Below are 14905 nucleotides of genomic sequence, written 5' to 3' on the forward strand. Positions count from 1 at the left end.
TTCTTGGGTGTTTTTTGGGGGCTGCTTTCATTGGATGGGAACCATTCTAGTGTAATTGATTCCTCTCAGCCTGCCCTTTCCGACAAACTATGGCAAGTTTGCCTACTCGCGAGTAAACATGCGATATGGCTCAGTTTCATTTTCTATAGGGTTCAATGCATTTTTTGGTTTCCGGTTTTTTGGCCATAACTTTTGATGGAAAGGAGATATTTCAATCCGGGTTTTTGCATTGCATTCCGCTGGAAATTCCACATCCAACGGTATATAGCATGATGGGGTTACTCCTAACCTTCATGATGTCAGTGGTGTTGGGACATTTGTGGTGTTACACCCCCCCCAAGGGTGGTACCCAGGGCGGACCACCCCCCCACTAGCTATGCCACTGCTCCTGGTGGTGCTAGAGGCCTCTCCCAGCCCACCAACCCACTCTGCAGACCTCAGAGTAGCCCTCAGAAGCCTCCATAATCCACTTCCAGGTTTCAAATGGAAACTGGAAGTGGCTTCTGAAAACCAGTGATGGCTTCTGGAAACTTCTGAGGGCCATTCTGAGGCCTGTAGAATGGGTTAGCGGGCTAGAAGAGGCTTCCAGAGGCTCCGGTAAGTAATGGTGCTTCCAGAGTGGCTCCTATTTGGAGCCAAACTGGTGCAAGAGCAGACAGAAGGGCCTAGATCACATCCCACTGTGCTTGGAACTTTGGAAAGCACTGGTTTAGACTGACAGAGTGGCTTCCCCAAGCCACTTAGTGAGCATCATAGCTGAGCAGGAATTTGAGCCTGAGTTTCCAAAAACAGATGCTCCAACTTTGACTGCACACCATGTCTTTCATTTAACCCATTTTTGCAAGGCCCATTTGGTCCCTGTTGCGTATATGCAATGTTGGGCAGAAATTCCTGCCCCCCGCCCCACAATGGATGACCAACGAGGCATCAGTCTGAGCCTAAGGGTGAGTGGGTGGGTTGGGTTTTGAGTCCACAAACAGAATGGCACTTTCAGTTTGCTGCACTGCTGAGGGGGATCTCCGCCAGCCTCCTATCCTCTAATTGCTGCTCAGCTGCCCAACCTCATATGCGAGGGGGGAAGCCAGGCAAGTAAAGCACCATCCCCATAATCCACATGGGTGGAGTGGCATTTTGTCCTACTGTATAGACTTAAAACACTGCAAATGTGTACGGAATTTCACCACATCCCTTCCCCCCCCCCCATGCACAAAATCAAATTTTCTGCTTATTTAACTACACAGACAGTTTGGACCTTGAACTTTAAAAAAAAACAAAAAACTGCCCTGCCCTTTCTGAGAACTGAGAATTTCTAAATCTGGTTATAGGCATACCTAGAAGCAGAGGCAAGTTTTTGTTTTTTCCTGTGAGGTGATCTCTGATTCTCCTCCCCCATTCCTCAAAGAACACTTGTGTAGCCTCCAGCCTTTTTCCTCAATCACCTTGCATGTTTACTTAATCAAATATTTGTTCCAAGAAATGGGGTGGGGGATGACTTCATAGCTATTCAAAGGCTAGCCAATCACCTCCCAGCAAATCTGGCTTCTGCTGAAAAATGGAAAAACAGGTTTTTCTTATACAGCAAGTCCTCATTTAAAGTCATTTTAAATCATTTTGTTATAAAGTTGATGAGGGGAAAAAAACTGATTCCTTGCCAGGGCCACTGTCCGTATGGCGTTTGCACGCTCTCCCCATGTCCGTGTGGGTTTTCTCCAGCCTCTAAAGCTCACATTTATTTCAGTGTTTAATATTAGAAGTGTTTTGGGTCATTATTTAGATGTTTGGTGATGTTTTTATGACCGGAATTATGCTGTAGGAACATAACTGTTGATTGATTGTTGATTGATAAGTCGTGTTTACATATATCAATTAGTCAACAGTAAAATTGGTTTCATTATAAGTCGTATCACTTAAAGTTGCAGTTTCCAAGAACCTATCGATGAAGTGAAGACTTGCTGTATTAAGATCCTGAGAAGAAGATTGTATATATGACCAAACCTCACAGCAGACTTCCTGCTAAAAAGGAGTTTGTCTACATACAAACTCAGCGTTAGTTGATTCAGTGTTAGTGATATCTTTGGGATTTGTTAGAATCAACCCAAGAACTGTAAAGACAGTGAGAAGTTTAAATCCCAGTTCTTCACTCTTCTGCATCATTCCATAAAGTTCATGCCATTTTATGCATACCCCAATCATAATCACCTATCTGCAACAGAATGATGGAAACTAATAAGAAAAATGTCATAAAGTAAAATACACTGTCACAGCAGTTCTCCCTATAAACCAAATCAGAGATACATTGCAGCAACACAGTGCATAATGAGCATCTGGTGCACTGTGCACACTGTCCTCATTTGCTAGCATTTTAGGTGAATTGATTACCCACAAAATAGAAAGGAGTGTAAAACTTGAACCTGAATTTGCATTTCAGGGAACACAACGCAGGCAGGCGGTTGAAAAAGAGCTGTCAGGTGCACTCAGTGTTCCAGTTGAAAAGGCAAATGGAGATGGCACACTGTCAGAACGGGGTGGGTGGGAATGGAACTGTTCAGTTACCAATATTGTACAGTAAATGCCATGTTGCACACTATTCTGAAAAAACTGATTTTGTTACTGGAAAGCCAGGCTCCAGACTTTCTATTGTAATACCAGCCTGCAGTAATTGAAGTTCTCAATTTCTTCACTCTAACCTTCACTTTAACCTTCACTCATGCTGAGAAAAGCTGGAGAATGTGCAAACAGCTTACAAAAGAAAAGGAAATTTGGTAGAATTTTCCAATTATTCAGAGAAAACCTACATTTCACGTGCCTCCCTGAGGAGGGAGTGTTAAATGGCCTTCAGCCCTTTGTCTGCATTACCTACAAATATTATGTTCCCTCATTCTTACAGTTTGCCACAACAAGATTGATAAAATAATTCTAAATACTTAGAAGTCACTCCGTGTTCATTTGCAATCTGTACAAGTAGGCAGATTTCTTCAGATTTGAATTGTCAGTGCTGATCATGGAATTTGCCTTCTCTCATTGTGGAACGGGCCTTTCCTAAAGCACTGTTCTAAGTCTGCCTCCTTTTATTTGCTTAAGACGTTCAGTCAGATATGAAGCAGACACACATCTCCCTGCAGAGCCTGGCTCTGCATTTGATATGCCACAGCTCCTTTCCTTACCTTAGTATTGACGTTCTTACTTAACCTCAACACAGGGATAGCTTTGATGCTCCTGGTCCTTGTAATCTTCCACTCCAATTCACATTCCAGCTTCTCTTTATATGCAAAGAAACAGACAGCTGCCTAGACCCATTGATGTTCATTTTTTTTTCTAGCTTAGGTTGTAACATCCTGGAAGAAAGGTTTAGAACTGTTTACCTATCTTAGCTTGTACAGAGGATGCCAAGGGGTATACCAAGCATGCTTTACAGCTGCTTTTAGAATCAGCTGTGGATTCTAAAATCTTTTTAGATTCGAAAACAGAATCAATCACAAATATTGAAGGCTTCTTCCACCTTTTTTTATTACGTTTTCTCTGTTGTGCTTCATGTTGATCTGTAGTGTTTTCATGTAGGCTTGTTAGCTTTTCCAAATCAATCACAACATCTCCTTTTTTCCTGTTGTGCACATAAATTTGTATCTACGTACATTGCTTTAAAGCGTTCTCCATCTTAGGTTTGGTACTCCATTTTCCTGTCCTATGCATTTTTTTAATGTCTCTTAATTTCCCTCACCTCCTTTGGGTTTTCTTTAGCAATTTGCATTCTGCATTGCCTGAATGGAGGTCGCTGTGTGGCTCCTTACCAGTGCAGTTGCCCAGCTGGATGGACCGGATCACGCTGCCACCAGGGTGAGTCTGCTTAATTAGGGTCTGAATGTCTTGCTCCTCTGTTTCAAGACCTAGATATTAAGCACCATTGTTATTTCTTCTCAGATTATTGTATGTTAAAGTCTTTCATAATTAAACAAAAACAAAAAGTGGGGAGAGGAATTCTTGAGGTTTCTTCCCAGTAAGGGAACATTTGTTCCCTTGCCCAGGGGTACGTCTGTGCTGCCCTAATGTGCCTACTTCAGTCTGTACAAGAAATTTTGCTGGCTGGTAGACCAAGGAAGGTGGATAGGCTATTGGCCAAGCTACCTATTTCATTGTTGTTTAGGCACTTTTCATACAAAGTCAACTTCTTTCCTGCATTATTTGTCTCTTGCAGATAGTTATATAATATTCTTTATAAGGTCATGACTTTCAGTGTTTTTCCCCCGTTTCCAACTTTATTCCATATTCAGCTGTTGTTTCATCGGATTATACAGTTCAAACTAGATATCCATGGGGGTTTTGTTCTGGAACCCCTGTGGATACCAAATCCAATGGTACTGGGGTCACTATTTAAATGCTCTTTATAAAGAAAAAAAAAGCACAGAAATCACACTTCTTACCCACACAGTCAAACTGCAGTGTCGAAGCCTCTCTTGGCTAAAAATAGTACTAATGACCCATTTCTGGGTCACACAGAGGTTCCTAGCTCCTCCCAGGGTTGCCCCAGAATGCATTGCAATGCATCAGATCCACGAATACCGAGGTCACACCTTTATCATCAGCTGACTTGTAGTTTTTCAGTGGTTCTTTGTAGCTCACAATTTTTAAAGGTTTTTATTCTGTGTTTTCTTGTCTTCATTTTTGAGACTCGGTGGGTAGCATCCTCAGCTTCCCTTTCTCCAAAGTAAGGACTCTCTCTTTGGAGCAAGGAAACGGGATGCTACCCGGACATAAATCTGCACGTGCAAAGTGTACCCTCATCAAAAGTTGAAGAGGTGAAACAGGTCTGCTTCCTGTAATAAACAGCCGCTGCTTCTTGCTGTCATGGCATCCCTGAGGCACAATCTTAAACTCACTTTCTAGGGAGAAAGTCTTCTTGAGAACACTTGGACTTGCTGCAAGTAGAAGTAATGCTGTGAAGGATGGAATAGTCTCTCTTACTTGCTATTGGAAATGCTACTCCAAAGCTCCACATGTTGTAGACCACGAGTATTTGCCATTTTTTAAAATCTAGAAACATACATTTTTAAAATCCCATAAAGTTTTCGACAGTTATGTAGATGTACTAAATTCATCATTTAAAAACAAAACAATGCTTTTTCTTGCTGTACATATAATGGCCACACAGTAAAACCAGGAAAATTCACTTATACATGAATATTACTCCATGTGAATAATTATAATAGGTGTGCAGAACATGCCATAACTGAATGGTAACATGCATCCGTCATCTTTTATACAGCTGTCTGTCAGTCTCCATGCTTAAATGGTGGGAAATGTATACGACCAAATCGATGTCATTGCACTTCACCCTGGAGTGGACATGACTGTTCTAGGTAAGTAGACTATTTCCCAGGCCACAATTTTGACATTTTGGGGAAGGCTGAAATAAACCATTAAAATGCATTAGAGCCAGTGTGATTGTTGGGTGTAGTTCATTTAGAAATAAACAAGCCTCAGCTGTCCATCTGTGAGATTTAAGAACGTGACTGCTAGCCTACTCTATAAAGCTTTTTGTCAGTATTGTGGTGATTATGTATCTGAACATCCAATAAAGCACTTTATGAATGCTAAGGGTGCATTCATGGTACTATAATATACAGGCAGTGGTGTGTGTGTGTGCATGCAGAGAGGCGAGGTTAGGATATAATTTGGAAGTTCTGTTCTATACAGTGGGCCCTCCTTATCCATGGGCTCAGAATCCACATATCTGAATGTATTCGTGAGCCTGTGGCTGGAGGGCCTCAGAGACCTTCCAGACATGAACAGAAGTGCCATCTGGTCCCAGAGGACTCTGAAAGGCATGTCCAGTTTGCCAAGTGAGTCCCAACCCTGTGGAATTTGGTATCCACAGGGGTCCTGGAATGGATTCCCTGAAGATACCCAGGGCTCACTGTACTTGTGCACTAAGCTCCTCATGCAAGCCATGATATGTGCATGAAAGATGACTCCCAAGAGCATTTGGCCCTAACTACTTTAGGCCAAAAGTCTTCTGATGTAGCATGTTCTGATTATTTTTTCCTCAAATTTAATAGCCTTCCATATAGTATAATTTAACAGCCTGCACTTTTTTTGTCTTTTGGTCTTTGTGCTTGTTTAGGAAAAGAAAATCTGGATACCACCACTTTTAGTGCAACTACGAACATTCTGAGTTTGATCCGGTAGGCCTTGGTATTCCAGGAACTGTAAAATCAAATCCAGTTGGTTTTTTTTTAATTGTGTTTGAGCGGGTTTTTTAATGGTTTTTTTAAATTTTGTATTATATTTCTTATACTTTTTTATTTTGAAAGAAACCACTTTTATTTTTTCCCACATGCATAAGTATATCATTTATGCTGTATATGCTGCTGTCAATACACACAAATGTACAAATAATGTTGTCCACATGGGGGGGGAGCCCTTTCAATCTTTTTTTATTGTTAAAAAATCCCTGAGCGTATCCTGTGCTGCACTGTCAATCAAAAATAAACAAGATGGTGAGGGTTTAGGGTCAATCTAGATGTGTCAGTGGCAGACATGTATTTCCTTTTAGCAGTTCATCCTGTTCACTTATGATGTGGAAGTTAGGTATTACTTTAACAATAAGAGGAAAACATAGGATTGGGGCATTTTGATCCCACTCTGTTCCTAACTTCCCATCAGTCCATTGTTCCAGCCACTTTTCTCCATTCCCAGCTCATTTCTAGCGTTGGAACCAGGAATTGAAAAAGTGGCTGGATAAGAAGGTAAGGCAAAGGAGGGGGGAGATTCAATGCCCCTCTCTTATTCATTCTTTTTACTGCTAAGGCCATATACTTTCCATTCCTCACTTTGTATGTGAACACAGCAGAGACATTAATGATGCCCCTGTGACATTTGGTTTGACTCTGAATTACTCAAACAGCTTACAGTATTTTATTAGTTGTTGAGATGATTTTATTTAGTTAGTGTGAACTGATAGACCTGTTTCTTTATATATATTTCTTGTCTCTCTTTAAAATTCCCCCATTTTCTACTGTGTTCATGCAATGTATGTACCTTTACTCCTTGTGACATTCTCACTCCCACGATGACTATATTTTGGGCAGAAACTCTTCTATTCTGGGAGGCAGGATAATATTAGAGAGGGATAATGAAACCAAATGGGCACATTTTAGTACACTTCCCAGTTTACATGTGTGAAGAGACAGAGTTCAAATGCTGACCCAGAGAGAACCCTCAAGTACAGCAGTGCTGTGAGGGTGTGATGCCTGGAGGTAAAAAGGCTGATTGGTAACATTAGATTTTTGTTTTCAGTATTAAACCTTCAGAGGAACTATCACTTTCTAAATTTAACTTTTAAATGCAAATAATGTATTGTCATTTATGTCACTGCTTGTCATGTGTGTTAACTGTGTGATGCACTTTACCTTGTAAATAAAGTTGCACCCCATTTAGAACTGGTAATGCTAATTTGTATTTTTTTCTCATTAACTCCTGTAAGCTACTTCCTTATGATCCTGACAAGGAATGCCTTTAGTAGCCCAGGCAAGAAGTGGGAGCCTTCTAACCCCTCTGAAGCAGCTATTCTCATTTACTCTCACAAGGGGCCCAATCCTGTCCAACTTTCCAACACTGATTGAGCTGTGCCAATGAGGTGTGCGCTACATCCTGTGGTATGGGGGAGGATAGTCAAGGAGCCTCCTCAAGGTAAAGTTTGTTCCCTTGGGGCTGCATCAATGCTGGAAAGTTGGATGGGATTGGGCCCACAGTGTCCTTAAGCAAGACAATGGCTTTCGGCTCCACTCCTAACCCACAATGTGTGGAGATAACAAAACTAACCTACATTTTATAGGGCTGTGGTATGCAAGACTGAGAGAATTTTGTGATATGAAATATTGTTGCTGGTGACCATGGAAACGCATGATTAAATTACTTTGCTAGACAAGGGGGGGGGGAGAAACCTGATGAATAATAATCTGAGCAATAATGAACTCCTGCTAAGTAAGCAGTCAAAACAAAGCAAAACTCTGTAAATCACAGCAGATAAGTGTTTTGGATGGGATGCACTGCCCACTGTGCTGATACAGTATCTTGCACTGTGCCATCGCACCATGCCTTTGGCCCAAGTGGTACTGTAACAGCATCTTTACTTTATTCCCAACATGAACAGTGACTCTATAAAGATGCTCTAGTAGCACCATTATGCCAAGCTGCTATTTGGTGCAGAAATGAGTGTTCTGAACACATTCAGAAATGAGCAGTCCCTCCAATAACACAGGCCAACACACATTTTGCTTCCTTAAACATTACACCAATTCCTGGGTATATTTCGGGTGCTGATTCCAAAAATGGCATCCATTTTGCCCTATCATGTCTAGTTTTGGAGACACGGCATAGCCTCTTTAGTTAATGGTTCAAGCAGCTTCAAGAACCTACACCATGGCTTCCTCATGAGAAAGCTGCTTGAACCATTCACTAATGAGGCTATACTATATCTCCAAAACTAGATGTGACAGGGCAAAACGGATGCCATTTTTGGAATCGGCCCCCCAAATTCATATCAAACCACCATAAAGTTTGGGAAAAACTTTTCTGACCCTCAATTTTGTAGGCCTGTAATTGCTCTGGTTTTGTGCTCAGCTGGTATTCTGACAGCGAGAGGGAAAAAGTCTCTTGCCAGACTTTTCTGTATTTGATAGCCATATAGTATAAGTCAACATAATGACCATGTTTAAAAAAAAAAAAGCCACCATGGCCACAAAGCCACACAAGGGCTTGACAGTCAAAAAGAATAATTAAACAGCTTGTTATCTCCAAATCAACCACAATCTAGAGGAGGTGGAACGTAGGAACACATAATGCTCTTTAGAGTTTGATTAAAAAAGCAAAATGGAGAACAGGCTTATCCCAAACACCCCACTGTCTTTAGACACTCACTCATCAGAACTGGATTATGATGATTACCACCAGTGATACATCAAGTTTTACACTTCCCCAGAAGCAATGACAGAGCCCATTAAGCCAGGTATGATGTGCACCTTCCTCACCATATACCTGTAGCCATTTTATTGGTATAGAAGGACTGGCAAAACCTGCACTTGCTTATAAGATGTTGCTAGCACTTTACTGAGCTTCCTTTTGTACTAGAAGAGTATAGCTGAACCTGATGAGTCTCAGAGGAACATCCTGTAACTCACTGATTATTGAAAGATTGAAGAACCAAGCCCAGTAGGTCATTCCATACCTATTCATGATGCACTAAGGAGCTAGAAAGAACATGCCTCATTTTTTTTAACCCTTTGTGGAAAGAGAGAGCGAGAGTGCTGGAGACCAAGGAAGCAGAGTAGCCACAGCAATGCCTGGATGGAAAACTAGGGAGAGAGATACCAACAGGTAAACATGAGTCTAGAAATTTGAAATGAAAGAAGAAACTTGGGGGAGCTTCACTGAGAAAACTGACTGCATTGCAAAATTTGTAGTGTAATCCGATACATGTTTACTCAGGAGTAAGTCTCTTTTATTTTCATAAGTTATACTCCACTTTCCTTTGAATCTAAAGAGTGCCAAGGCAGCTTCTAATAGAAGCATGGCATATTCTGCCCCCACTCCTGGATCAGATCCACCAACAAAGATCCGATCAGACCTGCACCACTGCTTTAGCAGGCACAGGTCCAAGTAGACCTGTTGCTGCACCTGGAGCTTTCTCCAGGTCAAGGGGATAAATGTTCCTTTACCTCGAGGAAACCTCCAGACTGCAAAATTCCCTCATGGGATCCAATACAAGCCATGCTAGCCTTGAGGCATCAGCACTAGGGAATTTCAATAGGATTGAGCTGTTGGTCATCCTCCTCTGAAACAAGTTCCACTTAACAATCTCCTTAAAACATGGTGCCAAAAACTGGATGCAGTATTCTGAAGAGGTATGACTAGTGCAGAATAGAGCAGGACTGTTCTTTCTCATGATCTGGACTCTACGCCTCCGTTAATGCAATCCAGCTTTGCAGCAGCACCACACTGCTGGCAGCTCAATTCTATCCTTTACAGGCCTGCATAATGCAGCTACACAAATGGAGCATGTGTTGCATGCTATGATGGGGGGGTGGGAAGTGACCAGATGGCCCAGAAGAGGCAAATAAAAGTCATATCAGGAACTCATTGCATCAGGAACACATGGTGCATGTGTTGCATGCTATGATGGGGTGGGAAGAGGGTGACCAGATGGCCCAGGAAAGGTAAGTAAAAATTACATCCGGCCATGGCCCTAGTAACATCTAGATTAGATTACTGCAATATACTCTATTTGGGGCTGCCTCTGAAGACAGTTTGGAAACTGCAATTAGAGCTGAATGCGTCTGCCCATGTGGTTGTTGGGACTCTTAGGCCATTGCTTCTGGGCTCAATTCAAAGTGCTAGTTTTGACTTTTAAATCCCTTTATGGCTTAGGTCCAGGGTATTTGAGGGACTGCCTCCTTCCATTTAATCCTACCTGTCCTCTCAGGTCATCAGAGGAGGCCCTTCTAACTGCCACCAGCAGAAGAAGCATTGGGAATGGCAGCAAGAAATACGGCTTTCTCGGTGGTGGCACTCTGTCTGGAATTCCTTTCTTTGGGAACTTAGAACACCTTCTTTGGAGTCCTTTCAGCGGGGTCTCATGATTTTTTTTATTGAGGGAAGCTTTTAAATGCTGATGGTGGGGGGGGCTGGCGCTTTTATGAAACATCTTTTAACACTGATTCAATTGTGTCCTATTGTTTTTATGGTATTATTTTATATTAAATGTTTTTAGCATTGTTTTTATTGTATTGAAATATTATTTTATTTGCCACCTTGAGGGCCATTAAGCAGGGTGGAAAGGTGGGATATAAATTCCTTAAATAAACAAACAACTCAGGAAATCACTTCTACTTACCTCTCCATAAGCAGCCTTGCCATCAGTGGGTCTCCTCAGACCCATACCAACTATTTAGCTTGCACAAGTCCAAGGGGAAAAGGGCAATAGGATGCTGGCATGTGCCGCTGCCATCAAAGTCCTCCCACCCCTAGTTCAGCCTGCTCCCCGTCTCAATCCTTCATCCAGTTGCCCTTGACACCACCTTACCAGCTCTATGATCTGGTGAGCTGCTGACATGCAGATGCAAGGCCTCCAGCTGCTTGTGCTGGTGGCCCTGAAGCGCCTGACAGCAGTGCAGCTTTTGTAGCGCCAGACCAGGACTTAACAACACTGGATTGCGTGATCCGCTGATGTAGGCCCTGAATAGAACTGAGCCCCAAGGCACCTCGATCTTTTTCATATATCCTGCTGCCAAGCCAGATTTCCCCCATTCTGTACTTGTGCCTCTGATTTTTTGTCTTGCAGGACTTTACACTGAACTTAATCTTGTTGGTATGGGCCCTAATGATTGAGTTGGTTAAGGTCATTTAAAAACCTGTTTTGGTGTTCCAGGGTATTTAGCTCATTCCCCTCTCCCCAGCCTCATCTGCAAATTTGATGAGCAATCCCATTACCCCTTCATCTGGGTCATTTATAAAACTGCTGAAGAGTACAGGGCCCGAATCAGAGGCCCTGCTATGATTGCATGGGAAGAAGCCATGGGGACACACTACTACTGTAATATAAATTTTTACTACATTTGTGTAGCCAGCTGACATGGGGAATAGCTTGGCTTAGTCCAAGTAAAGCATGATCAACTGCTGAGTTCTTCCAATGATTTTTCACAAGGTGGAGTAATCACATGTCTGCAGATCAAGCTGCCCCTTTGCAGTCTTATTTTCCTGGCTGTGCTGGGATTAGTACTACCTTTCAACACCTTTGTTAAAATACAGATGTACTTAGCACCATACCCATATTTCTGCTTTACTCAGCCAAAGCCAGGACAAGTCACTCCCTTGGCCCATCAACAAGATGCTTCTCAGGAACTGAAGAAATTGCCAGGGTTACATAAAGGGCAGAAGAAAAAGTGACACCAAGCTCTGAACAGCACCGTGGGCATGACGAAATCCCATCATACACCTTTTCTGGTTATCTAATAACTATGGACAACAGGAAGCAGAAACTTCAAGTTGGTTTTTAGCATCCCTTCCAGGCTGCAGGCTGCTTGCTTGCTTGTCTTGCTATAAGCTTTTTGCTAACAGCAGTGGTTCTCAAACTTTTAGCACTGGGACCCACTTTATAGAATGAGAATCTGTCAGGACCCACTGGAAGTGATGGCATGACCAGAAGTGATATCATCAAGCCAGGAAATTAAGCTGCACTCCTACCTACACCTACCCAGGAGCAAGTTCCATTTACTATCATTGTCAAAGGTATATACATAGTAGCCTGTTCAAAGTACACATCTGTAACAAATGCAGTACTATGGTAGAGTCAAGTATATTAAAAATAAAACATTGAAATGAATGGGGACCCACCCAGTGGGGTCCTGGCCCACAGTTTGAGAAACACTGTCTTACAGTGTATGTTCAAGCAAGACACCTTAGCACTTTAGGGCAGGGGTGCCCAAACCCCAGCCCTGGGGCCGCAAGCAACCCTCAAGGCCTCTCAATGCGGCCTTCAGGGAGCCCCCAGTCTCCAATGAGCCTCTGGCCCTCCAGAGATTTGTTGGAGCCTGCACTGGTCCGACACAACTGCTTTCAGTGTGAGGGCGACTGTTTGACCTCTCACGTGAACTGTGGGATTAGGGCTTCCTCCACTGCTTGCTGCTTCACCTCTGTGATGCTTTGTGCAAGGCCTTTTATAGACCTTGAGCTGTTGCAAGACCTTCATTCATTCATATAAGTTCCATCTCCAATATATTCATTTATATAAACGTATTCAAATTTTAAATGGAAATTAATTCTTTTTTCCCCCTGGCCCCCGACACAGTGTCAGAGAGATGATGTGGCCCTCCTGCCAAAAACTTTGGACAATCCTGCTTTAGGGGAATGGAATCAACATAAAAATAATGGACTGCAGAGGTGCTGAGAGCCTTGGAGATATGGTTGCCCCCTTATCTGCAGTTGCCAGTATCCGTGGGGGGGGGGAATGTATCTGTTGCTGATGCTGGGGGACACCTTTATTTGTTTCAACTAAAGTTACAGAGCCTTAAGAGTGAGGCGTGGAAGTAAATCCTCATACAGAAGTGATAACCAATTGTAGTCCTGTAAACCTGTGTGTACAGGAAAGTTGATGAGAGATTCAATTGGGAGCAGCAAGTTGGAGTTTACAGCAATTCAGAGAAGTGCTGATTGCCCTGCAAAGGTTGAGGATATACCATATCCCTTTTTGTGATCTTCCTGTAGGCATCTGGCTGACCACCCTGAAGAGGAAGCTGGATTTGATGAACTTTCAGTTCACTTGACATTTCCTAACATTGATTTATTTTTTCCCCCGAATGTTTGCACCTGTCAACTACCATGACTGCATTTGTTTCAAGAGCAACATGAGTCAATGAAAATCAGAAGTCTCCTTCCTTATAGTTTTCATCTTCTATTGCACAAAGATGGACAGTTTAAACCAGTGTTTTTCCTTGTTGATTTATGTACCACCCAAATCAACAGTCCATAAAGTAGTTCTTTCACTGTACAGTATACATAACATCACCTTTATCTCTCAATAGTGACTCAGTGAGCTGCAAGAGGAAACCTCAGTCAATAGGTGAACAATTCAATATTGAAATTAGAACATTCCAGAAATGGACTCTGAAAAAAGCTTTCCACACTCCACAGAAGTGTGGAAGATGCCTCTCCCTCTCTCCATCCACATGAATGAGACATATGCCTTTAGAGGAGCCTGAAGTACTGCCAGACAGCCTATGTTGGTTCCACAGACAGAAAACCCAAATGGTGACTGCCCCTTGGCAATGAAATATTTTATGATTATAAAGCAATCATCTCCCTTTAATGGAACCCCAAAAATCTATCACCTGGGGCAGGATCCTTCATCCTTGCCTCATCAAAGGGCAGACCTGATACTCGTGCCTTACATTCTTCACATCTTGGAAAAGTAGATTCCACCTGTAAAATAATTAAGTTAATTATCTCTAATTTCATTTCATGACATCTGTCACAACTTGAACAGGATCCTGTAGGACAGCCCTTGGGTGCTCTTTGTGGTAAAGTGGCCGTGTTCTTATGTTCCCTTACTCAGAGGTTACCTCCCAGCCTGCACCCCTATCCCCCACAGGATTCAGTATAAGCCAGTTCAGCATGCCTGAATCAGTGGGGGAGGGGGATACACAGGCTTGGGCTCTTAGATATATATATGAGCATGCAATTAGATATACCAATAAACATACAAAATTGAGAGGGATCTTGAGAACTGAAGAAGTCTAGAAATAGGTATGGAAAATACTTATGCTAACAGTCAAAATCAATCCGAACCCATTTTTGCCTGGCATAGAGGTGTACACATTTGGTCCCCCGTTTATATGCAATGTTCGGCAGAAATCACTTAAAGAAAACTTTTGCAAATGAGTATTCAGGTGGTTCTGGACACTTACAAGGCTCAGCAGAGTATATCCCCAAATGGACTGTTTGCTAGAGGTATGGTTACCCAGGAACAGATCTGTTGGCACATTTTCTGGACATACCCCAGTTTGGTTGGCTGGTTGGTTTCTTTCTTTCTTGCCCTCTGCATTACAGTGTATAGGAGAAATCACAGGATACAATACTTCCAGCAGATCCTATGCTCAAGCTCTTTGAAAATATAAAATCAATAGTGTTGAAGGAGAATCAAGAAGGTACAGTATAACCTATCTTTACCTGCTACACACGTTGGCACTAGCTGCCATTGGAAAAATGTGAAAACCCCAACTCTGACAGACTTGTGTCCCAATCCTTGTGCCCACCATTCTATGTAATGCAGTGTTGCCATAGCAAGTGCCACATGCTATAGAGAGAGGTTACCAGACAGCCCGGAAGATGTAAGTAAAAAAACATTTTTTCATTT

At 42.4% G+C, this 14905-nt stretch overlaps 1 protein-coding gene across 2 annotated transcripts in view; it reads left to right on the forward strand.

Annotated features, from left to right (window-relative positions):
* SVEP1 (sushi, von Willebrand factor type A, EGF and pentraxin domain containing 1) overlaps window positions 1-10771 on the forward strand; it is a 128921-nt gene extending 118150 nt beyond the window's left edge. Inside the window, exons 48-51 of one of the 2 annotated variants that reach the window (XM_066613523.1) lie at window positions 3739-3834; window positions 5261-5354; window positions 6119-6179; window positions 10478-10771. In XM_066613523.1, the coding sequence (XP_066469620.1) occupies window positions 3739-3834; window positions 5261-5354; window positions 6119-6149 (221 nt within the window). In that variant the 3' untranslated portion in view covers window positions 6150-6179; window positions 10478-10771. Of the gene's footprint in view, window positions 1-3738; window positions 3835-5260; window positions 5355-6118; window positions 7035-10477 lie in introns of those variants that run through there. The other variant, XM_066613524.1, reaches the window with a different exon arrangement.
* The last annotated feature ends 4134 nt before the right edge of the window (window positions 10772-14905 follow it).

Source organism: Tiliqua scincoides, chromosome 2, assembly GCF_035046505.1.
Source record: "Tiliqua scincoides isolate rTilSci1 chromosome 2, rTilSci1.hap2, whole genome shotgun sequence".
In the NCBI taxonomy this organism is placed as follows: Eukaryota; Metazoa; Chordata; class Lepidosauria; order Squamata; family Scincidae; genus Tiliqua; species Tiliqua scincoides.